The sequence below is a fragment of the Solanum verrucosum genome, unplaced genomic scaffold (genome assembly GCF_900185275.1).
Source record: "Solanum verrucosum unplaced genomic scaffold, falcon-dt-bn FXZP01000059.1, whole genome shotgun sequence".
Classification (NCBI taxonomy): Eukaryota; Viridiplantae; Streptophyta; class Magnoliopsida; order Solanales; family Solanaceae; genus Solanum; species Solanum verrucosum.
Genome location: NW_026020346.1, coordinates 174,227 through 201,456, shown reverse-complemented (window position 1 = coordinate 201,456; position 27,230 = coordinate 174,227). Strand labels below are relative to the sequence as shown.

Genomic DNA, 27,230 nt, shown 5'->3' with positions numbered 1-27,230 from the left:
TGATATGCAAGTAGGAAATAAATAAAGACGTAGAAGACAGAACAAACCAATAAAGTTATATAGTGCGTACTCTTTCATCTTTAATTATATATTTGAAATTTGAGATTTTTAATTACGAAATCTCCTTTGTTAAAAAATATTATATTTTTAATATGAAAATTTTCTATACTAATTTAAATTTAATTTGACTCTAATATAAATAACGAAAATAAAAATGGAATTATAATTCATATAGAAAAGGAGGCATTGGCATTGCTTGAACGAACAGCTTATCCTATCGTTGCCTTGTCTGACTCCAAACAACTCTTCATCTTTTCAGGTAAACGTTCTTTTTCTGTAATCCTGTGTTGTTCATCTTTCTGTGCAACTTTCCTTCTTTCTTCTACTTTCATCTCTCTTTCGCTCTAACTACTTATCAACTAAACTTTCCACTTAGAATTTTTCTGCCTTTGGTTCAATTTCTATAGAATTGTCTTGTATACCGGGTATGGTGTTCTTCCAAATTAGACTCTAGATCTTGTAGGAAGCGTTAACGATTGACTTCTTTTTTATAGCGTTCAAGGAATGTTAGAAATATAATAATGATCATATTGTAACTTATCTATTTTCTGCGTTTAGTTTTTCTTTATTCATGCGATATATGTATACAATTGGGTTCTTTTTAGATCCTAAGATGGGAGTATCAACCTCGGTTCACTTTCTTGTCTTGGCAAGTAGGCTGTACAGATCATCCAGGTCCCAGTGGATTAGTTGAGGTGCAGGTAAGTTTGACTTGAACACTGGTGAAATTAAGGGGTCTAGTTTAAATCTGGTTTGTAAGTTGAAGGGGAAAAAAGATGATTGTTCTAGTTTTTGGATTTCTTAAGCATATTTGAGGTGACCTAATTGGCGGCGGGAGTGGTAGTTATAATTTTATCTATTTTGTATTTTTGTGGTTACAGTAGTTTTGTTACTGTTTGATTCACAAGTGCAAAATTGTGTTGTTTTTTATGTGGTCTTGTTCTGTTCTAGTCTTAAGTTAAAACGATAATAAAAGAGGAAAAGACCTTTTCCTGTTTTGGAGCATCTTAACCATATTGGAGAAAATGATTGTATTGTTATAAAATCTGTTTTGTACTTGGATTAGTTTGACTCTAGAGTGGTTGAAATTAGCTCAAGGCTAAAATTTTAGGCCGAAATTACAAATAGTTGGAGCATACAAGGGTGTCGTCAATGAAGTGAGTTGAGAACCACGAGGTCTCAGGTTCAAATTCCAATAGAGACAAAAATAATACTCCCTCTGTCCCAATTTATGTGATACTTTTCGTTTTTCGAGAGTCAAACAGTTTAAGTTTGACCGAAAATTTGCGCATGGAATCTTCAATTTTTTTGAAATAAAATTTATATATTTGTAAATTACGTAAAAAGTACTATAAGTCACAATAATTGATAATTCAAAATGTTTAAAAAATCTATGAAAAATTTACGGTCAAAGATATACTAGTTTGAATCTCGAAATCCGAAAAGTGACACATAAAATGGGACGGAGGAAGTAGGTGATTTCTTACTATCTGCCCAAATTTTGGTGGATAAAGTTACTTGTTACCTGAGCTGGTGGTAGGTAGTAGGTACCCCGTGGAATTAACCGGGGCGTGTACAAGCTTGACCTAGACACTATGGTTATAAAACAAAGTAAAAACTGTTGGATGTCAAGGAAAAAAGTAGGAGGGATTTGACACAAATAATATGGCTAGTCTTACTTTCCTTACAATCCGTGTGTACTACAGTCAAGAGTGACTTAATTGGAAATTTACGGTTTAGTGACGAGCCTGAATTAGGCCAAGCTAAGTTGAATTAAGATCTTCTCTGATTTGCTTTTGTTCATTTTCTTTGGCTGAAGTTCCAAAGGCATGCTATTGATACTTAATCATGAGAAAACACTGTAATTAGTCCAAAGCCATTGCTGATCTGATTGTCTTGTGCAACGTAAAGTTCTTGGGATCCTCAAATTCTCTGTTTTTGAATGTATTTTTCAAGATGAAATGAATAGTTCTGTGATCATATTCCTGTTTCATTAAAGGAAGTCTATAGAGAAGCATATGCTTCATTTGTATATTTTCTTTTAATTGTTCTTGACAGATATCATTTGTGGGACAAAAGCACTTTATTAGTTCAGTTTAGGAAAACAAACAACCTTCTGTTCTCTCAATTATCATTCTTCAAATGCTATTAGTATGTTTATTGGTAGAACTCTTTCTTTGTGCTGCAGTTTACTATTTCCTCAATCTAGACTGACTGGTTGTTTTCTCCTGGCAGCATGGATTTGAGGCTCTGCCTGTGTCTTTTCATACTTGGTTCTAGCTGGTGCTGCGCTGCTAGAGAATTAGCTGTCCTTAACCCCCTTATAACAGAAACTGAAGATGTTTCGGGTACTTTTTTTTTTTTTTTTTTCATTTTAGTAGTGGTTACATTGGTGTTGTATGATTATAAAGTCTCCGTATATGAAGTCATGGGACAGTTGGAATGTGTGCTAATTGAGAAACAAAATGAACAAACCCTATAAACCTTATTTACGGACTTACAAATTTGGTGTTTCCTATGGTCGGTTTTCCTTTCATTAACAAGAACCTCCTTGATAGTCCCTTATTGGAAGTTTGTGCTTTTCTGCTAGACTGCTGCTTGCAGTTTATATATTTACTTCCTCAATCCTATTTCATGTGACGGGATTTGACTAGCCAGAGAGTTTAGGGTGTTAATTTGACTTATTGTTAGTTGTGGAAGAAAATACTTGCACAATAATATGATTGATGAAACAAAGCATAAAAATCTATAAATTCACATAGTTAATTGAATCTGAAAATTCATAAATTTTTTGAAGTGCATCGAACATTTTGTAATGTCTCAAAAAAAGCAAAAAATATGTCCTATAGATTTTGAGAGGACTAAGTACTAACTTGACAGCTCCTCAAAAGCTCTTCTATAACAACTTCTATCCTGCCTTGTGTACTATAACTTCAACCTTTCTCTAATCAAAACACCTTTTTCCTTCTTCACCAAATGAACCATACCTTCCATTGATCCTTCCTAGTACACTTTCTCAAGTCTTTCTATCTTTTCAAATAAACAAATTTCATATTGTTTTCCTTTCAACTCGGAAGGGGCTAAGGATCAATCAATAGCTAAAGATGTTCATGACAATAGTTGGTTCGAGCACTATATCTTGCATTTACAAGTATGTTACTTTTGTTAGTACTTATCTACTTGGCTGGGGATTCCTAGTTTTTCAAGCTAGCAATCTTTGCATCTTTTTATGGTCTGTTATAATATCTGTTTATTGGACTTCATTAATTAATACACAAGTGGTTTTTTTCCACGCGATGCATCTTTCTTGTAGATTATGTTAATCCTACTTGCTAGCCTAGTGTAGTCTCTTACCTAAATGTTTTGTAGAAAATGATTTGAACTGGTTGATATATTAGTCATTTTGTATAGTTTCATATTGTGTTAGTTAGATGCTAATGTTAAAAAAATATTTTTCTTGGCTTTATTGCACCAGTATTGCAGATAAATAACCTAGAAGAACTGAGACAAGTTCAACCTCTGGAAGAAGTGAATGGAAATGAACAGTTGTGCACATTGTGTGAAGAATATACCGCCAAGGCACTTAATTACATGGCTAATAACAAGACCCAAACAGAGATCATTGACCGTCTTCACAAATCTTGTTCGAAGATGCGATTTTACAAGAAGGAGGTACTTGTAATCTACCTTGAAATTGCTTATTTCTTGACCAATTGTTTTCACCACATTGTTCTGTCAGATTATTAATCTGGATTATGTAATATGAGACTTTGAATGGTTTTCATAGCTAGGTTCTGAGTTGATCTCTTTGGTTTTCTTGGTTGCAGTGCGCCATACTCGTGGATTATTATGCTCCTCTCTTCTTCTTACAAATCAACAAAATGAAACCTGAAAACTTTTGCCAACAGTTTGGCCTTTGTGAACAAGTGGTTATTATTTCTCAGGTGCTTTCTGGAAAGAACTGTGATTTATGCCACAAAGTAGTTACAGAGGCCGAATCGAAATTGAAAGATCCTGACACACGGGTACATTTATGTTTTACTTTATATATGTAATATAGATATATTAATAAAGTTTGCTCAACTTATGCATATGTGAAATGAGAACTCCATGTAGGATTTTGTTTCAGCTGCTAGTCCTCGTACATGATATCATGAACGATATACTAAGTAAAGGAAGGGTTAATTTCTCTGTATCTTGCCGCCTTGAAATAATATCAGTATATTATCTTAGAATTAAATTGTATGTACATGTTTATGTAATTGGCGGTGTGAGGTAATATACTCACTTGGAATATATTTGCTTAAAACTCTTTTTTTTGTTTGTTTTATTTACATCCTTTCAGTTAGAGATACTTGAGCTGCTCTTGAAGGCATGTGGAGCTATCAAACCTTATGCTAAAAAGGTTAGAAACATCTGAAATGTAATTGTTTGATCATAGCTAAATCTGCAAGCGTGCTCATAGTTTCCACTTAATGATTTTTTTTTTTATCATTTTGAGTCTATGAAATGATTTTGCAACCCCTGCAGCGGCCAATGCACCTTGGCATTGAAAATATTGCTAATAGAATATAAATAATGAACACAACGACGGAAAAACCTATACCAAAACGACATTCTCTTAAAGTTTCACTTCCTAGTTCACTGGTACTCTTGCACTTTGTTGACATATTCTTGAGTGTTGAATCCTGACCTCTATGGCAAGAACCGATGAACCCACTAAGACAAAGCTCTTGTCAATGTACTCATTAAACCATAGCTCTTGTCGGTGTCTTATGCAGAAACTGTACTATTTAGTATAATGAAAGTATTATGAATACATTTTAACAAAATGAAAACTCATTGACATGAGTTGTAGTAATTCTTTTGAATTGTGTTATATTATTATTATTAATTGAATTTCCAAGGTGATGTGGTTCAGTGCTTTTTCATTTTTCATATCTTTAAATATCGACACCTTATGCGTAAAGTTTTGCATATGCCACTGAATTCCTGTATCCATTCACTGCTATCCTATGAAATTCAGTTGAAAATTCTTAAAAGCCTGTTTGAACTGTCATTGGCATTGGATGTATCGTTAGGGTGTGCCGAGTCAAGTCTACCCCTTTTTTTTTTCGTTGCAGAAAAGAGATTACACAACCTGTTTATCTATGCTGATGTTTTTACTGTCTGACACTCACCTTTTTGTCTATATGCGATTGTGTTTTTGCAGTGCAAGAAACTGGTGTTTGAATTTGCGCCAGTGATTCTCGTAAATGCTGAACAGTTTCTGGAACAAAATGACATATGTGCTATTCTTCATGCTTGTGAGTCTGCAGTAGATAAAGAGCAAACATCACCAAGGAAGCAAACTTCATTGCATTCTGCCTCTTAAGGAAAGAATAATGGTATTCAGACTAGGTTGGGAACATATTGTCGTGTATCTAAACAATTAAACATCATAAAAGTTTATGAAATATTGTGTATAATGTATATAATTTAATATGTTGAATTCCAAACTTTATTTATTGTTATGAACACAGTTATTTATGCAAAGGGTTAATATATTAAATGTTAGTACTGTCTATTTAGTGATTTGCATTCAAGTTTCACCAATTTAGGAACTCTTAACAGATAGGGATGGCAATTGGGCTAGGGGTATGGCAAGTTTTGACCCATTAAAACTTGGGCAAATTACAAAAATCACATACTTTTAAAACAAAATTACAATCTATCCCTTATAAGTTTATAATTACAGAAATCCCTCAAACGGATATAATATTATAAGCGTTGATACATTAATCTGATGCACGAGATACAATAATATAAGCGCTGATACATTAATCTGATGCGCGAGATACAATAATATAAGCGCTGATACATTAATCTGATGCGCGAGATACAATAATATAAGCCCTGATACACTAATCTGATGCGCGAAAATGAGGGATTTTGGAGATTTGTAAAATTTATAGGGAATAATGGTAATAAGTAAACTAAAATGTGGGATTTCTGTAATTTTTCCTTAAAACTTTGACTGGCCTTGCCTTTTCCTGTTCACTATTTTTTCAAAATTTTATTGGCGTGCCGCAAACTTGAATCATCTCAAGTTAATAATATATCAAAAGATTCAAAATATTGAGAGAAACTCATGTCTAAATTTGAGAGTGATTGGAGGAGATTTGAGTTGGTTGAGATTGAAAATAATCAGTTTACAATGTACTACATCAACAATGTATATAGATGTATATACATAGTTATACATCATCTATACATGATTATACAATATTTGTACAATATTGATACATTATATATACATATGACCATTTTGTTGAAAATAATTTTTATTGTCTGTTGCCTTGTACATATTGGTAAGGAACCATTTTAAATGCATTTTTAAGCACCTTTATTTCAATCAAAGTTTGGATAAGGGTTCAAATATTTTTTTAAGAAAGGGATTCTCCACAAGTTGGTCGCATTGCTGAGATAATGCCTTCAGTGTGACTCTGATAAGTAGAAGATCTCAAAATTCATCACATGAAGGAGCAAGTGAGCTCCGAGATGTTGAATCCGTAACGCGGGGAAGAGGAAGAAAGGGAGAAGAAGAGTATATTGAACGTCGTGTGTATATCATAATGCCAACCTCAAAATAGTGTCAACTTCTTCAAGGATTGAAAACAGTTGATATATCTCATTACAAACCTTCGAATCCACGTGTCTACAAAAATATATTGGAATCTTGATACTGCTCGGTAATTTTTTGACTTCAATAAACAACATCAATGAAATGATCGTTAGAAACAATGTATCCTGAGTATTCCTGACCAATAGATTACAAAACTTTAGAGAGAAATGAACTGCATCACCTATCACCAATCTAAAAAAATATATATAATTTCCCGCTGAACTTAATTTCTTTGTCAAAATGAATGGAAACTTGATACCAAGAGGCGGAGTTTGATAGAAATTTGCTCAACTTAAAAAAGCCAATCTAAATTGCTGTAAAGCAAATTTATTTTTGAGTGCTTTCAGTTGTCTTGACCCTCTTGCAATTTTTAGTTCAGGAATCAGATGTCCTATATATTCTAAGCGATACAAAATTTGGAGCATCGATCTCCCTTGTGCCACCTGAATCGTCCTTAATATTCAAGATGTTTAGGAATAGAGATGTAGAAATAAGGTGCTTGAGAAATCCATCACATGTTCACAAGGGGTGATATGATACATCTAAAGATTTCATATTCTGACATTCAATAACATCCAAATTGTCCGGTGAAGAACTAGAATAAGACAAGTATTCAAGAATCGGTTCTTTAACACCCTGGTTTCTCATTGTACAAATGGAACCTGACTTGATCTTTTGATATTTTAGCAACTCTTTTTCAAACTCCGATAACAATGCTCAAGTGCGAGTTAGTGATTGACTTCCATCTCTAACTACTTTCTTAGAAGGATTTGCTTGCGACCAAGGAGCACTAAAAGTATTTTTCTCTTTCTGAATGCAAGCTTTGACCTCCTTCACCTAACAAAAAAGTAATAGCATCACAAGAAAAGATGGCTTTGAAGTCGCTAATAAGCGCATTTCGTCATCTGAATAGATAAATAATCATTTGGCCAAGGTAGTTCTTAAATGTTCAGTTCTTTTCCCTTCTATCTCTGTCTACATTCTTTGCAGTGTAGTTCTCTGGTTCTGGGAAGAAGGTGAAGGCCATAAGAGAAGATTGTTCTATAGATAAGTAAGAGGCAAAAAAGGTGCTTTCATCTATCTCGACCAGTTTCTCGAGGCATTGGGAATCTGTAAGTAATTACACAGTATGTGACTGTAAAATATATATGCATAGTGAAAATACTTGGAGGAACCAAAGAGATCAGCAAATACAGTCAATGTGCTCAGTCTCCGACACTTAAGTTTCTTTCTCATGACTGCGATTGACAGATCATCATCATAATGGAGATTAGGCTGTTAGAACAGAAAATTAAGTCAAATCTAATATAGCTGAAAACGTACAAAGAAGAGATACATAATGGTGTAAGCAATGATTTTAACTTACATCAGCAACTTTTGAGGCTCTAAAGCTTGGTGTCTAAAAATTGGTATTAAAGCTCCCAATGTGCGAGGAATTAGCACATTCTTCGACCATGAAGAGATGAATTACGTGTTAGGAAGCTCTAAGGTCGTTTGTATATGGTGGAAGGGAAGTTGAAACTAAGGGTCTAAAAGGGTGAGGTGTGTGCTTATCCCCACTTATGTTATACCAACCAACATACGCTAGTGTAGTCCCACTACATGGGATCTGAGGAGGATAGAGTGTATGTAGACCTTATCCCTACCTCAAAGGTCGAGAGGTCGTTTCCGATAATCACAATTACAAAGATAGTAACAAAGGACATAAATTAAAACAAAACAATACAATAATCGAGGTACAATGAATCAAGACATAGTACCAAAAATCGAAGGACAAGAAAGTATATGAGAAATACTACTACTATATTCGGTATGTTATAGGAGTAGATATAGGAGAAAACTTCCTCCATTACCGCCGTTGACGCATTTGCCTCTTCCAATTTTCCTTGAATCCATTCCTCCAGGCCAGAGCCCACCATGGTTGCAGCAAAGAAAACTCAGGAATCTCTCTCCATATCTGCATCTATACATACACATTGTGTGTGAATGTGTTTGTGATCAGAGTGATGTAAGAATCCTTTTGTTTTACATGTGATAATTGCAGAAGAAGACTCATGAGAGCATTAACAATACGTTTGCTTTGTTAACTGTTAGAGTGGGTTAGAGCTCCAAATCGGTTGGAGAATGGACTGGTTGTCAGAGGTGAAACCAGAATTTTAACCTTCTGGTTGTGAATTTTGCAACGATGATTTCAAGAGTTAATAACTGGGTTCTAAACTTAATATTTGTACATATATAATAAACTTCTTAATACAAATACACTATTTGAACAAAAGTTACTAGGTTCGGCCGAATCCGTACCCGACTTCTAGTTTTTCCTCTCCTGGTGGTCTATTTATATGGGCATGGACAATTCTCTCCCCTTGTCCAAAAAGAATGATATTAGGAATATGAGGACACATCTTAGATAAGATTTTGCTTTTTTTTTTTTGTGCTGGCTGGTATATATACTACTAGTTAAATGCTTAAAAAGAAGTTCAATCCTATTTAGATTGATACAAGATTAGTAGTTTGATAAAGAAAAATCATAATAGTTAGTATATACCAATCTTGAGTATCAAGCAACAAGGATTCAAATCATAATTGTTGCTTGATACTCAATTAGTCCACTAAAGAAGAAAAAGCAAATTGTTCTTTGCAAGTCCTGTATAACTTCATAGCTACCCTAGCTATTTTGTATTTTCTATATTTACGATCACATTCTTTAGATTGGTATATTGTTTTGTGTGAATTTTTGGTTCTTGTACTATATATCTCCCTCCTGTTTTAGATAACATAGATTTGTGGACTGCACGTGGCAGTACTATTAGTGTTGCTTGAATGTGGATTTTTTTGTTTTGATGTTTGAAGTACTTCTTTTTATGAAAATGATTAAAAACGCAATTGAACTATGTGAAATTGAACAACATAGGACATTTTTGTTCAATTTTGCATAGTTTAAGGGCATTTTCAACCCTTTTCCGTTCTCTTTATCCAACTCAGGTGATTCGGATATCATTAAGAGCATACCAAGTAACAGGTGAGATAGCAACTAATGTTATAGATTGTTCTTCTAATAATGGATGCTGCTCAATCTTACTGTGAAGTTACAATTTGCAATTTTTTTCTTATTTAGAAAAATATCTAGTATAGATGAATTTTGCTATTTGTTTTTGGTGGTGTCGAATTAAGGAAGTTGATGAAGGGTTCTGTTTTTTTGTATGTGATGCTAAGTGTTGTCATGTTAGTACTTTCGTCTGGATATTTTTGTTATAACTTTTGAATTATGTTTACTGCAAAGTTCTAGAATGTAGAAGATATTGTAATATGTGGTGGAGCTTGATTTAAGCACAAAACAGGGAGTCAATTTCCAGGATTTAAGGGATTTGGCACCACTTTATGTATCTATATGTAGTAAGCTTTTGCTGAATGAAAAGATCTGCTCCCTTTCTCCAGATTATCTCTCTATTATCATATTTGTCTTCTCTTTCTCTCCTTTAATTGGCATCAGAGAAAAATTGATCTTTCAGGGACTTTTTTTTTTTTTGAGAAAAAAACACAGCAAAATCACCTACCAAGTTTAACTTCTCCAGGTCTCTTTCTGTTGAGTTTCCTTTCACATGGCTTCTAGCAGCTCTCCTCTTTCACCCCCTATCTTTAATGGAGAGAACTACCAAGTTTGGGCAGTGGAGATGAAAACATACTTAAAGGGTCTTGGATTATGAAAGTATGTTGAGGAAGACAACGCTCCAGAACCTTTGAGAGCAAATCCAACTCTACAGTAGATCTGAAGTCATGAAGAAGAGATCACAAAAGGTCTAAAAGCCATGTCTTTCATTCACGCAGTTGTCTTAGATTCAATTTTTACCAGGATCATGACATGTGAATCTGCCAAAGAAGCTTGGGATATGATGAAGCAAGAATTCCAAGGGAGTGATAGGACGAGGCAAATGCAAATATTGAATCTAAGAAAAGAATTTGAGATGTTAAGAATGAAAGAGACCAAAAAGGTGAAAGTTAATTTATATTGATAGAATCATGAAAATTGTCAATCAGATTGTTAGGGGAAAAAGTAGTAGAGCAAAGGATTGTTGAGAAGGTGATGGTGACACTTCCAAAAAAGTTTGAAGCAAAAATTTCCTCAATTGAAGATACTTTGGATATGTCTCGTGTCACATTGAATGAACTATCTAATGCTCTTCTAGCTGTGGAGAAAAGGAAAGCTTTTAGGGAGGAAGAGAGTATAAGTGAAATCGCTCTTGTGGCTGTTCAAAGATCTAAAGCTCAATTCGATGGTGAATCAAAAAGGCAACCAAATGGAAGACATGGTAAGGAGAAGAAGGAGCAATATAACAATCGAGGGAGATATAGAAGATCCAAGTATCCACCTTGTCCCTATTGTAAAAAGACCAATCATACATACATACATACAAGTTTTGTTGGTATAAACCTGGAGTTCAATGCAAGGTGTGAAAATAGTTTGGTCATGTCGATAAGGTGTGCAAAACAAATCAAAACGATCCAGCTCAAGTTCAAACCCAGCCAACTCAAGTTACTGAAAATGTTGAAGATCATGAAGAGAAGTTGTTTGCTGCTTCTATTGCTGGAGAATGCAATATTACAGCTCAAGATCATGATGTGTGGCTTGTTGATAGTTTATGCACGCATCACATGACAACTAACTTGAACATTTTTGAGTGGCTGGACATAAATTATTTCTCCAAAGTCAGACTTGGAGATGGCAGACTTGTAGATGCAAAGGGCATATGAGCAGTTGCTATTCAAACTCCCTTAGGTATGAAGCTTATATATGATGTAATATTTGTTCCTGAAATTAGCCAAAGTCTTCTCAGTGTTGGACAATTTCTTGATAAAAAATATGGCCATGTTATTTAAAGATAAAACATGTGAAATCATGGATCAATTGGCATAAAATTGCTCTTAGTGAAAATGAACAACAAAAGCTTCTCTCTTGATTGGAAACATACTGAGATTGGAGCTTATGTCGACATACAAGATGAAACTTATGTCTGGCATAAAAGGCTTGGCCACATCAATTTTAAATCTTTAAAATTGATGCAAAATAAGGAACTTGTGGCAAATATGACTTTCATAAATGAAATCTCTAATGTATGTGGGGTTTGTCAAATTGGGAAGCTAAGTCAATCACCATATCCTATAAATCAAGCTTAGAGAGCTACTGAAAAGCTCCAACTAATACACACTGATGTGTGTGGACATATGAGCACTCCTTCTTATAACAACAACAAATATTTTCTTTTATTCATTATGACCTTACGAGGTTTTGTTGGGTTTGCTTTTTGAAACATAAATCTGAAGTATTTGTTGTGTTTCAAAGGTTTAAAACAACTGTTAAAAACCAACGTGACTCTTTGATAAAACTTAAGGTCTGATAATGAGACCAAGTTCACTTCCAATCAATTCAAGGATTTTCATCAGAAAGCCAGAATTCATTATCAACTTACAGTCACTTACACACCACAACAAAACGGTGTAAGTGAACAAAAAATAGGTCCATTATGAATATGGCTCGATGTCTTCTATTTGAGAAAGGCCTACCTAAGGTGCTATGGGCTGAAGCTGTCAATACCGATGTCTATCTTCAGACTAGATTGCCGACGAGAGTAGTTGAAGGAAAGACTCCATATGAAGCATGGATTGGAACCAAGCTATTAGTTGCTCATCTTAAGGTATTTGTCTGTATCCGTAACTCTTTTATTGCTGACGTTAAAAGGGATAAACTCGATCAAAGAGTTGATGTTGGAATATTTGTGGGATACAACAACACTTCTAAAGGCTATAGGATTTGAAATCCTATTTTACAACAAACACATGTAACTAGAAGTGTTAAATTTGATGAGGATGGTTGTTTCTTCTTTACAAATCACTAATCAAGAACAAAGTGCCCAAAAAGAAGAGTTGATTCTAGAGGAAGAGGAGGATTCTGATGATTTTGCAGTAAGAGGTACCATATCCATTGAAGATACATATAGGAGATGCAGTGTTGCTATGTTGGAGCCAATAAGTGTAGACAATACATAGCAAATTCCCGAATGGAGGGATTCCATGGAAGAGGAGCTCAATATGATTAACAAGAATAATACATGGGTACTTGTACCTAGACCTGTTGACAAGGAGGCTCTTGGAACTAAATAGGTGTTCAAGATTAAGTTGAATTTAGATGGCACACTCAACAAGTACAAAGCAAGGTTGGTAGTAAAGGGGTACGCGCAACATCATAGAATTAATTTTCATGAAACCTTTGCACCAGTTGCAAGGTTTGATACCATCAGATTTCTACTTGCAGTTGCAACACACTGATATTTGCGTAATCAAGACACAACTTCCAATGCAAGTGTCTACGATCATACAATAGTAAAGTAACCTAACTAAGGGTTGGGATCGTTCCCACATGGAGTGGTTTTGAGAATTAGTAGAAAAATAAAATTAAGTTCTAATTAGTCATAGCTAAAGACATTATCAAATATAAACATGCTAAATCTAAGGGGTGACGCAAGCGTCAATTATCAACGGGGGTTTGTCACAAGTAAGCAAAAACAATAAAAATGCAAAAAGTACTAATCAAGGAGATGGGGTTCTTAGGATGTGATAGGAATACGGGAAGAACTAAACTATTGAGTACATGCTTTTGACAACAAATCTGTTGAATATTTGTGACTAGACTAGACTATAGAGGGGATAAATTGTCACGACCCGGGAGCACCCCCTAGCCGTAACCGGCGTACTCGACCTCGAAGAGGTCTAATACAAGCCTCTTAGCATTCATTCATCGCATAGACACAAAAAAAAACCATAAGGAATTTAAAACTTTCTTTACCAAGAAAACATTTCATAAAATAAAATAAAATATAGCAAGCGGAAGACTTTCTAGACTTTATACATGATGTCTCAAAACCATCTAATACTTTAGAGTACAAAATTCGGAACTAATCCCATACACAACTTAAACAATACTAAAAAGACATAAAAGAACATATGGGGTATTGTCCTCGAATATATGAGGACTCACCAAGTCTTCATCTTCAACACTTAGAAACCTATCAAATAGCCATGACATGTCATCATCTCCAAATCCCTACACTTTAGTCCAAAAAGGGAAAGAAAGGGGTTAGCACAATTAAGTACTAAGTATGGAAGCCATGCAAAACATGCTAAAAGGGACGTTTATTGGAGAAACATGCTTTTATGCCATTTGGTAAAACTTCATGAAAAAATACAAGTATAAGAGTCACAATATCCATTCCTTCACCTTAAACCATCCACCTCAAGTAACCCTTGGACAACACTTTGTGCAATGTATGGATAGCGTCCCATACCACCATCCACACTAAAGCATCATCCTAAGGCCACCAAATGTGAACTTACCACTTATCATGCTTCATATCACAAGCCATCATGCACAACTAGTACCAATGTACAACACATGAACATAATTGACAAGCAAACCTTTTCATCATTTCTTGACCTCTATCTCAAGTTACCCAAAGCCACACTTAAGTGAAACATAAAGTGACCGCCCATACAATCTCTTCATATACACCTAAGTGTTCCTAAGGGTTACCAAAGATAAGGAAATTTACCATTACAATATAACATACTAAGTCAATGTTCACATATAAAACCATAGCCAACCGTATACATACTCAACATATATTCATATACAACCCATGCTTAACTTTAAAGGAACACATGCCATTTCATTACCATAGGACCTCTACCTAATATAACCTTAAGACACACTTGAGTAAGACAAGAAGTGACCGCCCATACAACCTCTTCAAGCACACTTAAGTTTTCCTCAAGATTACCTTAGATAAGGACATTTCCTTTACAACATAACATCAATAGACCAACATTCTTTAAGAAACCATTTTGGAGACATTCAAGCACATAAGGGGACTTTCACATAATAGTCGTTAGACTTAGGGAACTCACTTTAGTATCTTCAAAGCCTACTCGTGCCATGTGTAGATAACATCCCATACTACTACCTACACGTTGTAGAACCTATCCAATAACTAGAGTGCACATCCCACATGATGGGAATAGGCATTAACCGACATAGACCATGCGAGCTAGACATGGAATCCGGTGTCATAAAACCCTACACCGTGGAAGGTGTTCTACTTGCCAAGGGTAGAACTAGGACACATCCCATGTAGGCACATGGTTTAGGGGATATCCAAAGATGTTCATTGTACTCTTGCCTCATACTCGGGAGAGCTACCATCTTAACTATATCCACTCGGTGCTTAGCCTTAGTTCCCATAAAGTAATTTCATTCACATGTATGTACTAGAGAGGGCACCATCATTAGGTCTACCGACCCATAGCACATCTACCAAGAAGGGCACCACAACGATCTACCAATCAAGGTTCATTAAGGATAGCTCATTAAATCCCCCTGGAAGGGTGCCTTAGGCCTACCGATTTTTCATTAAGGGTGCCTTAAGCCTACCGGTCCAAGGTTCATCATTTCACACATGAGAAGGGCTACCACCATTAGGTCTACCGATTTCATGGTTTTACATTTACTTAGGAAAGCTAGACTTATGAAAGGGCACCATTTCTTAGTTTTGCCAATTCAAGTCTTGGCCTAGAATTCCTCTTTTAGCATTTATAGAAAGGGCACCATTTCTTAGTTCTAGCCCACTTCACACTTTCATGCATTCAAGACTTTAAGTAACAAGGAGGGACACTTTAGTCTACCAACCAAGTCACAAAATTTTCATTTAAGGATACTTCATAATCCAACATCATTTCATATATACATCATGAGAAATCATACTTTAACTCACAATGCTATCCACTTTACATAGGATCATCACAAGATCACATAAAACTCATTCACATCATACCTTCACATATAGCTTCATATAGGACTTTACATATAGCCTCATTCATATATAATAATATAACAATACAATAACACTCATATAATGCCCTTCATGGGCTCAATTCACAATAATACAATATTCCAACATTATGCAACAACTTCCCCAATGCCTTCATGGCTACAATTCACAATAATACCACACAAGAACAAGATATAACACTTCCACCAAAGGTGGATTCAACCTACCAACAACAATTAATTCAATAAAGAGAGTTCAAGCTTTCTTACCATAATTCAAAGCCATAGCCAAAATCACCAAAAATCCAAGCAATCACCAATACTTCACTCATAAGGCTTACCACCCTTAATTCACCCATTATCAACAATTAATCATGAATAAACATTAAACAACACAATAGATATCAATACAATTCACTTTACACATAATTCCATCAACTTTGAATTTATAGAAATAGACCCACTTCATAAACACATTTTGGGGTTTTGTAGAATACAAGGATTCATGGAGTTTTTCATCTTAAAACATCAAATAAACATCAATAATATCATAACTTATCATTTGAAATCGTTTCATGCAAGAACCCATGAGTTTGAGTAGAAATTAGGCTTTTTCACAAACTTTGGAAAAGTTGAAAACCATTTGAAATTGGCTCTAGGGTGATAGCTTGCCCTAGATAAAGAACTCCCATACCTTTACTAAGATTCCCCAAGAAATTTGATGAAGAAAACATCTTGCATCCACAACCCTAGCTCCACTTCTTCTTCTTCTTCTCTTCTTTCTCTCTTCTTCTCTTCTTCACTCAAGAACCCTAACTCTTACTCTTTTAAAAATGAAACAAAAATGATCCACAATCAGCCTAACACAACACTATAACCTCAAAAGAAATTATTTGTGAAAAGACCAAAATGCCCTTAAATTTCCGGACGGACTCCCTGCCAACTGCCCAACTTTCAAAGGGCCTAACTCGCTCATACGAACTCGGAATCGAGCAAAATCGGTGGCGTTGGAAAGATCGTTCCAAGGGATTTCCAAACATAACTGGAACTACTCCTGGATCATCCTGATCTAGGAGTTATGACTGCTCAAAGTTGGCCAAAAACTCACTGATTTCCACACTTGGCCGAATTTCCAGATTCTGATTTTTTTTCCAAAAATGACTACTTCCAATTTCAAGCTTCTTCATATTCATTTTAAATTGTCGGATGTTACATAAATACTCTCTCGAGCAACTTACCCCGAATCAAATGGGTTCCTCTCGAACACCCACTTGCCGCATGAAGAATAGCCTCCGCCTTAGCCCACTTACTCTCTCAAGCTGAGTGTGTGGGAATGAGACTAGGGTTCACTCTCTGGAGCTGAACCTCATGTCGACCCACTCCCACCGGCCATCAATTTAGTAGTCTTAGTTTTATGACCTCTCTCTTGAGCAAGCCGAAAACACAAAGGTGAAATCGTATTAGCAACTACAATTTAATTAAGTTCCACCACAACTACTAAAACGAAATCACATCTAAACAACTAATAAATCATCAACAAGCAAGACCCAACAGATAATCTAACCCATATTCACAAAATAACACCCCAAGAATTGGGGTTTTAGCTACACATGTAAAAGAGATAGAAATTTATACCAATATGAGTTTGCATTCAAATGGGCATGAAGATTTAAGTCTTAAAACAAGCAAAGAGTGAAGAATCCAAGAGACGCAAACCCAAAATCTTGGAGTTGAAGCCCTTTGAACCTTCAAGTTCTTCAAAACCCTCTCCAAACTTAGAACTCAAAAATAGAAGCAAAGTCTGAAAAATTACTGTTCAAAGATAAAAATTCGATACTAGAATAATAATTCTCAACGAGTATTTATAGTTTTCAAAAATCTGTGTTGCAATGGATCATTCAGGGTCATTAGTCGAGATTGCCGATCAACTCGGCGATCCGCCTTTTGGTAAGTTTCCTCACCGTCTTGCTCTATCCTTTAGCAACGTCGTGTTTGGATCATTGGGCGACATAGTACAACTTCACGAAACTGCTCGGTGATACGCTGACTGCTCCTTTTCACTGCCGATTAGATCCTTTCCTTTAGGGCTCAGCACACTGGAACAAAAGGCGAGGATAAGACCTTTTGGCGACTCGCCGAATGGGTTCGGCAATTCTCAAATCTTCATTTCTTCGATCTTTCAGCTACTTTTGTTCCTTTTTGCTAAGTAGTGTCCATGCTTTCCCTTAAACTTCAAATACCTAAAACTTAAGGGTTTTCATTAGATATTGAGACAAAATATGCATTTGAGGACATTGCCCTAAATGAGTCCAATTTGTAGACTCATCACACACCATGGGTGGCAAGTATTTTAATTGGATTTTAAGTCCGCCTTCCTTAATGGGTATCTTGAAGAGAAAATTTATGTAGAGCAGCCTGAAGGTCTTAGAGGAGCTGGAGACCAGGTATATTTTTTAAGAAAATCTCTTTATGGCTTGAAACAGGCACCTAGGGTCTGGTATGCACGGATTGATAACTACTTACTTAATTTGGGGTTTAAGAGAAGTTGCAGTGAAGCAACCTTGTATATTAGACTTCAAAATGATGATTTTCTCCTAGTTTTTCTCTATGTTGATGATCTGTTGGTGACTGGCAGCAGCACACAGTCTATCACAGACTTCATGGAGCAAATGAAGAAGGTCTTTGACATAAATAATCTGGGAGAAATGACTTATTTCTTGGAATGGAGGTTAATCAATCTTCTCAAGGAATCTTTGTTTCTAAGAAGAAATATGCTACTAAAATATTAAAGAAGTGTTGTCTTGACAAATGCAAACCAGTAAATACGCTTGGAGTTCAAAAAGAGAAACTAATAAAGGAGGATGAGTCTAGTTTGGTCGATGCTTTGATTTATAAAAGTTTGATTGGTTCCTTGATGTATTTATTAGCAACAAGGCCTGATATTATGTACGCAACAAGTGTGCTATCAATTGTGCATGCAACTTCATTTGGCCTCATCGTAGCCGCACATTCATGTTCGTTCAATTGATAGCACTATTAAAGTCATCGGTATTGATCGAAACCGACACTTATATTTTGCAAAAGAACAGCCACATTCAACACACGAGAGGTGGCAAAAATTTTCGGACGGGTCAAAATCATTTTATAATTTAAAACAAAAGGAGCCATAAGCTCAAACATCCACAGAAACAATGTAAACACAATTTAAGCACAAAGCCCAAATATAAACAAAACACGATTCACGAGTGGCACACAAAGGTGGGCCTTACCCCACCACAATAAAAAAAACATTTGTCCTTAAATGCAAATAACAAAATATCCAGAATTTAGAATAAAGAAAGACAGAGAAGGAGGTAGAGAAAAATCATGTCTACACAGTTGTTCCATCTGTCTGGGCATCAGTGCCCGATGTGTCAGCCTGGAATTTAATAATGGCAACCAGAGCTTCTTCAGAAGATTTAGCGGCAACTGACTTACTAAGATTGTCCAAGTCATGAGCTGCCAAAAAGGAGTGGATAGCTGTAAAGAATCCACGTCTCCACGAAGGAATAATGGGGTCTCGGGGATTTGTTCTCTTGCTGGCACTGGGCTTCTTGCCCTCATTATTCGTTTTGGGAGGATTTGTTGCCTTTGTATTTTTCCTTAAATTTTTTGCTCTTGTTTGTCGGGGTGGCATATCTCTTCCAGCTACTTTCAGTCTAGCCATTTTTGCAAGGCTTCGAGAAAAAGTTAGAAAGTATTCTGACAAAAACAAGGCAGTTCAATTGCACAATCACTTGGCTGAACCAGTTGGCGAGGCGCGCAACTACTTCGGCGGTTCCCTGAGTGCAGTGCATAGAAAAAACAACGGTGCAGACAAAGGGCGAACCAGAAGTCTTTCGGCGAGTCGCCGAATGCTTTTGGCGATCAAAGGCTTCTCGCCGAAAGTTACAAAATTCAACATCATATTTGGCATTAAATTAAAGGCGAGATGGAGATTTAAGGTGAGCCGCTGAGTGATTCGGCGAGCTCGACCTAGCTCGCCAAATGACCCAACGTGCCTGCTTTTCAACCCCGTAACCCCCGAAAACAAAATTAAGGCATGTACAACTCAAATTAGGCTTAGACCCAGTAACAATCATGCACAACCCATGATTTTTCATCCAATTCAAAGCACAACCTTTAGGAATTAACTATTTAACTTAGTACGGGAACAAATTGTGAACCTAACAGGCAAACAAATATTCTAATCCTACCAGAGAGGACCAACACACATTATCAAAGTAATGTCATCGCATTTGAGCATAACTTTTGAGAAAAGGGACGTAGGGCTCGGAAACCAACCTTTGGTGCCGATTAAGAGAAGATTGAAATGCTAGGCGGCAATGTAATCCTACACCGAGCACAAATCAACACTAGAAATACTCTAGAAATGCAAAAATATAGGAGCTAGCATGCGGGTGTGAGTTTGGGAAGACAAAAAGTGAGGGAAAATGAACGAATTTGAAACTTTTAAACCTTTGGCTTGCAAAATCGTCCCGTTTTCGCTAATTTGGCGACATTAGTCCCGATTGCCGATCTATTCGATATAACGCCAAGTAGTCATTTGCCTCGCTGAAGTTTACAGAAACCTCCATGTTTTGTGGAGGTCCAAACGACAGTCTCTGTCGGGATCGGCGACACGGTTGACCGTTAATCAATAATTTCCTATGCTCACCGAGTTTTACAGACTCCAATGCAAGATGATCTTGAGTCTAATGGCGGTCTAGTTCGGAGTCACCGAACCGTACGACGATTCACTGATTGAACTTGTTTCTCGCCAATCTGTACTTTTTGTTCACTCTCCACACTTCCATCTACACAATCAACATACCATTATTTTATCAAAGCAAAAGAAAGCAATAAATGGTTTTGGGTTGCCTCCCAAACAACGCCTTAGTTAACGTCGTGGCACAATGCAAGTCCACCCTCAAACCTGAATTTTGGGGTTGACAATAGTGTCACTAGGCAAACCCCCTTGTTGTCTCGAATTGAGGTGAGACAATATATGACCCATTTGGGAGGTGACAGTCTGGCTAAGGGTGGAGACATCTTCTTTCATGCCTTTTAACATTTTGTCTAACCCTTCAACTTTGTTGAGAATACGTAAGATCATATCCTTAGACCTACCACATTCCGAGTCCTTTTGATTTTGGCGCTCATGGGGAGACACATATCTATCCTTCTCCCCATCCTTCCAATTCGGATTACGGTCCCTCCATTCATGATCTCAATCCTTCCAACCTTCATCTCTAGCCCATCCTTGGTTACCACCCTGCCTTGGGTAGTTTGAGCGATAAACACCGCCTTGGTTGGCTAGAAAGTTTACCTCCTCGTTATACAAGGCTTCAAACTTCATCTTCTCAGAATTTGCACACCCGATCCCCACGACATTGACACCCTGGGCACCAGCCCCCATGACATTTTTGGATAAAATGTCAAGCTGTGTCATGATCTTGGCCTTGTTTTGGTCTCTCTCATGATCTTTTTCAATCTGCTCCTTAGATAGCTTGAAGGTAAGAGAAGAGACTTGGTCATCGCGAGTGTATCACGCTCTGTTGATATTTGTCATGCCATCTAAAAGTTGGGCTGCTACTGCAAAACCAAGTGTGCTTGATATAATTAGTATGGATGCTGAATTCGGTGGAACTTCCCAAGTTCCAAACACTGTGGACATGATTGGACTTGCTTGCGAAGGATCTCAAGCAATGCCAAACAGTAGCAATGAGAGCATGTTTCCTTGGGAAAGCACCAATGCTGAGCAGATGACAACAGTTGTCGGAGGAGAGTTATCAGGACAAAATGCTTTGGTGAATGTTGACACTAGTAGTGGAACTTCCAGCCATCCTATCTCTAGTATTAAGAGTGAACTTGAAGCATTACTCAGTCACTCCATGGATGAAGACAATGATATCAATTTGATATTTGATGTTGGGAAAGCCCCAACTCCCGATGCTGGGATAGCACCAATTGCTCATATCGGAATGTCTGGTTATGCAGCTGCAGGGGAGGCTCCAGCTCAGTTACCTCCCTTTACCCCCTCATCTTACTTTGGTGATGGAGTATGCCACAATTTAAACACTCTCCCTTGACGATGAAGGCACATTTAATCTAGATGACCTGTTCACAAATCAGATGTTCTGATTTGCTGCACTTGTTTTTTGAAGACTTACTCCATTATGTTAGACAAATATTGCTCTCCTTTATCTATTCTTAATCTACTTAAGACAGTTTTGCTAGACAGGTGGATTTTGGTTGAAAATTTTCAATTAAGAACTTTGCAACTATTTTCAAAGTTCTTGTCTTTGTTTTTTGTTTGCAATTGTTTGAGGGACTAAGGCGTGTTCTGGTTGAAACATAAATTGATTATTGGTACAAGAGTTACCATTACAGGTAGTATAAATGAAGGGCAAAATATTCATTTTTATATGTATTAAGAACTTTCTGCTACGTGATATGTATGAAGGACTAAAATAGTCCAACACCCATACATCAGTTATCACTTTGATCATGTTAAAGTTCTTTGTCTGGCAAGACGACGATTGTCAACTTGAATGTTTACACAAGAAACTCCTATCCAAGCATCTTTTAATTTGTGAATTCGGGGTAATTTGAGTGGAATAAGCTATTTCTTATAAACATTTGAGAGGAAATTGGAGGACTACCGATTGATTGACCCTGGAAGTAAAGAATGATAGTTCGACGAGTTCTTGTTTTCCCATGGCGGACCTGTATACTCTTGTCTTGTTGCATATAAAGGACAAACTTTTTATCCTTAACAAGTAGTAAGTAAAAACCTTTTTTCAATAGAAACGTTTTATCCTTAGTGGGTATTTGTAGCACCCCAAAAATTTCTAAGCTAAGGCCCGAACCATTCATCATTTGTGTGTAAGGTTGTATCAGGTGATTCTTAAATTGTTCTTAGGTGTAAAGGTCAATTCTTTAGTGTGGGAATTGATTTGGATATGAATTAAGGTCACAAGATTCCCCTAGCACAAAGTTGAGTTGAAAGCTTCCTTACCGATAAAGTTTTGACATAAGATTCTACTTAGGTCAACTTCAAACGATCTTATCTCTTTGTATATAATGAGTTAGGTGGCCCATAACCTATACGATTGCAGGTCTATAATTAATCTTTCCATAGACACCAAGTTCGCCTCATTTTAAGTTTGGAGTAAAATGTTATGACTGTTTTACAAGAGAATACCACAACAGAGTTTCCTGGGTCAATTCCTACGAATCCTTTCTATGGGCTGTAGAAGTTTCTACAACCCTTACGTTCAACTCATGCAAAAACTTCAGACAGTCAAATTTTAGGGCCCGATTTTTACGAATCTATCTATGGGTTATAGAAACTTCTATGTGTCGTAGTTTAGTCTCGTAGAATGAACTTTTGAGCCTTAAAATTTAATATGAATTAAATGGATTGGATCTATAGTCCGAAGAAACTTTTACGGGTTGTATTTTGGACCCGCAAAATGAAATTCTGTTTAGTATGAATTCCACGGATGGGATTACAGTTCGTAGATCAAACCACGAACTGTAGATGGCCCCGTGGAAGGTTTTTGACAACTTTTTAAGAAGGGTAGTTCAGTCTTTTTTCACCCATTCAAAACCTAATGTTTTAACACCTAAATAAGGTTTTAAATAGTATTAATTGACCCTATTACTCTCATTAACGCTGCAAAGTTTTAGAAAAAGGATCCAAGTGGAGAAAGCTAGGGTTTTCAAGCGTTCTTTTAGTTTTGCCAAAAACTTTATTCTTCCAGGTATGTAAGGCTAATCATAGTGATGGGCTGAGTTCGTCATCACTCCCTATATCTAAATTTAGTCAGTCAAATTTTAATCTAGGGTTATACCCTTAGTTTCAAGAATTGAGATGAGTTATATTATTGATTTCGAGTTCTAAATCTGTAATCATGAGTTGTTATATATTATACATTGAGATCTTTGAGTTGTTTCTCATGTTTATATCCCACATGAATCCTAATTTCCGAGTTTTGATTGAGAGTCTTTTGAACAAGCATCTTTTTGTCATAAATAAATTTTGAGAAGTTAAAAGAGATTTCAAGAGTAAAGTTTAAGCCTACTTTTAAGAAGAGTTTAAGGGAACTATATGATTCCCAAATGTATCATTTTTACATAGAGAAAGAGTATTATTTTAAAAAAAGTAAAGAGTTTTTGGAAAGATTGAGTACAAAGCAGTTACCTCTTAAATAGGTCCTTTTGATAACTTATCCCAGCCTGCGAGTATTTTTACATTGAGAATTGAGTTATATATATATATATACACGTAGAGTATTTTTAGAGTATTTAAAAATAGTTTTGAGTACCAACGGAAGCTGTTACCTTTGTGGTTAATTGAAAGAGGTGAAATTTATTGTGGTGTGTGTTGAAAGGAGAGCCACTTGTGTTTTAGATTTTCTTTACCTGAGTACAAGCAAAGTTTTTAAGTTGGGAGTGTTGATGAGTGGTCGATTTCCACTCATTTGAGGTTCTTTTTTTTATTAGTTTTGGCTTGCTTTAGGTAAGAATTGGCGCTTTTAATGTGGTTTTATTCATATTTGTAGGAAATTGAAATGGAGAGTTTATTTAGAAGATATTTGAAGTCAAGTGAAGTTGAGCCAAAAAGAAGTCAAAACAAAGAAAGTTAAACTGCCAGCTGATTACTCATCGCAACCTCGTGAAATAGGGGTCACAATCATGTTCAATAATATCTGCAGATTTAACGATCGCGTGGTCAGAGTTTGGGATCACATGACTCAACAACACTACTCATTGCAACCGCGTGAGTTAGTTGTCTCGACTGCGAAGAGTAAAAGCGGGCACCTAGGCAGAATTGGAATTTCACCAAATTGACTTCAAAAACTCTTATTATACTCATTAGTAGTCACTATTCACTATTCAGATGGTCATCTATCTAAGTTCATTCCATTCCTAGAGAATATTGTAGAGAGAAAACTTTGTAGAGTTCATATTTTGGGTTGAGACTTTGAAGGCAAGTTTCCTCATAATTCATCTTTTGTATTGAAAATTTTGTTCTTAATAGTAATATTCCTTATCCTATCTTCTTTCCCTTGCTTTATATTGCACGAATTGTGGATGTAATTGCTAATTAAAATTTAGATTTTGTGCTAGAAATAGACAATTTCATTGGGTATTTGATTTCTCATTCAATTGCTTTTGTAGTTGATTTCATGCTTCTATTCATGAAATGGGTTTAGAGCCCATCTGGACAGGCTAAAAAATAGTTTTTAAGTAAAAAAAATAGAAAGTCAAACTTTGAATGACTTTGAACTCAAAAAGTAAAAAGTAGGGGAAATCCTATTGTAACACCTCAAACTTTGAGAAAGGGCTAAAAAGGAAAATGGGTAAGACCACGAACCTAAAACGGACCATGAACCCTTCACGTCATCCTAGATGGGCCATTTATGGGTCCACGGTCTGGTAAGGGCTTCGTGAGTGAACATCCAAGACTACCCTGGCAGGGGTCACCTAGACGGTACCCTAGATGGTCCGTCTAGGGATTCACGGCCCATTAATGGCATCGTGAACCACCCTCCAGGGACTGCCTGTTAGGGAGTCACCTAGATGGTGCCTTTGACAACCTGTGATGACTTGGACGGTCCATCTAGGGGTCCATACAAGTCAACCAGATGGTAAGATTGCACCCAAGGCCATTGTGAAGGACCACAGATGCCTAGACGGTCCGTGAAGCTTCACACAGACTGTGAAGTCGTCCGTGAAATAGACTTATCAAACTTTGAGTTTTTGTTCAACTTCAAACGATCATATCTTTCAGCATAAAATGAATTAGGTGGATCGACCTATCAAATTAAAGATCGTTGAGTCCTCTTTCCAACACCACTAAATTTGCGTAATTTTGAGCATGGAGTAAAACGTTATGCTCATTTTAGTGAAGCCTTGTCAAGTAGGACAACATGACGACCCACTAGACGGGCCATCATGCCTTAGACGGCCCGTCAAGCCCCTCGTTAAGGTCACCTCGTTAGTTTCAAGTGAGGGTCATATTGGTCTTTTCCCCTTTGCATTTGGTACTTAAAATACGTCGTTTGGTAGTTAAACATCGTTTTACTTCATCTAAGCCTAGTACTTTAGTCAGAAACTACCTAAAACCTTCATTATCCTAAAATTATCTAACTTAGAAAGAAAAAAAGAGAGAGGCGACAATTTCTTCTAAGAACAAGCAGAGGTCTTCTTCAAGTTCAGCCCCGAAATCCAAAGGATTTATCCATAATTTTCTTCATCAGGTATGTGGGATTTCACTAGTGGATTCCTTTCCCCTATTAGGTACCTAGAATTCAGTCAGTTCTTTAGCTTCTCCATAAATTGTTAGACATAAGGTTCCTAAATCTTAGGGATCCATTGTATTTAGCTGCTATAGTTTCTATGATGTTAATTACATGTTTCTTGGAAAATTAGTATAGTCCTATGTATAAAAATAAAAAACCCAAGTTGTGTTAATTATTCATATTTCATGAATTATACTTGCTAGGCAAATTAGTCAGATAATCCTGGTTCAGAATTTGAATGCCACATCTTTCAGTATATGTATGTTGAATTCTCAGATAGTTATGTATTTTGAGCTACTTAATATTTTAGTTGCATTTTATCTTTATATTCACTTGGGAGTAGCCTTAGCACTAAGTTGAACTAGGGTTCATCGTACCCTCAAGTCCCAGAACTATGTGCCATAATAGGTTTACAAGTCCCCTCTGTTGGGCATCTGTTGTAGTGATCACACCACAGTCATGCCTTTATACTGTGACAAGGTATATTGGGTCCTCTCGATGGGGGATATACATCGGACTCCACGTTTAGCTACGTGGTTTATGTCGGTTAATAGTATCTCCCACAATCAGATTCATGTTGCATTGACCAAGTATTCAGTATTTATTTTAGTATTTAGTTCAGCATGTTATCTTCATGATTAGTACTTGGTCACTCCATCTAGCTCAACTTTCAGTTATGCTTCAATATATCTATTTCCATGTTCAGTTTTTATATTGTTCAGCTTAGCATCTATCCCACATTCTCAGGACATTCAAAGTACTAACGCATACTCTTGTGCTATGTAGTTTTATGATGTAGGTTTATGCGCTAGCATCCAGAGTGCGCTTAGCTCGACTTTCGGTCCGTATTCAGCAGCTTCAGTGGTGAGTCCTCATAGTTCGACGATAATAGACATGTTTTACTTTTCAGTCTCAGTCTTATTAGAGTTAGGTGGGGGCATGTCCCAACAACTCAGATCAGTTAAAGGCTTTCAGACATAGATTAGATTCATTTTGAGAGTTAGTGTTGGTTTACGTCATCACTAAACTCTTCATATATTTGATATGTTCAGACATGTTGGGTTTTTCCCCATTTCAGTTATTAAATTGTTTTAGCTTCCGCACAATGCATGTTTTATTTGAACTGGTACAGATATGCCAGGCCATGTGTTAGCTTGGGGTCACTTGTGACACTAAGCACCGTGTCACGCCTAGGGGGTAGCCTAAGGGCGTGACACTTATTTTTGGTTTTTAACCTTTTTAAAGTCATTCTTAATGTATTTTAAGTTATATTTAACATTGTCAAACACTCTCAAAAACT

General features: G+C 36.4%; 2 protein-coding genes across 4 annotated transcripts; both read left to right on the top strand.

Annotated features, from left to right (window-relative positions):
- Positions 1-222: 222 nt before the first annotated feature.
- On the top strand, positions 223-5,626 carry LOC125837468 (uncharacterized). Of its 3 annotated transcripts, none has more exons than XM_049516575.1 (6): positions 223-319; positions 2,296-2,408; positions 3,536-3,732; positions 3,888-4,085; positions 4,406-4,465; positions 5,273-5,626. In XM_049516575.1, exons 2-6 carry the CDS (start codon positions 2,297-2,299, stop codon positions 5,432-5,434), a joined length of 729 nt encoding a protein of 242 aa, XP_049372532.1. In that variant the 5' UTR covers positions 223-319; position 2,296; the 3' UTR covers positions 5,435-5,626. The 3 variants fall into 3 exon arrangements, with proteins under 3 accessions (XP_049372532.1, XP_049372533.1, XP_049372534.1); XM_049516576.1 differs by lacking the exon at positions 223-319 and adding an exon at positions 466-485; XM_049516577.1 differs by lacking the exon at positions 223-319 and adding an exon at positions 588-592.
- A 15,561-nt stretch (positions 5,627-21,187) lies between these two features.
- Positions 21,188-21,709, top strand: LOC125837462 (uncharacterized). The gene has a single exon (XM_049516569.1). The coding sequence runs from the start codon at positions 21,188-21,190 to the stop codon at positions 21,707-21,709; it is 522 nt and encodes a 173-aa protein (XP_049372526.1).
- The last annotated feature ends 5,521 nt before the right edge of the window (positions 21,710-27,230 follow it).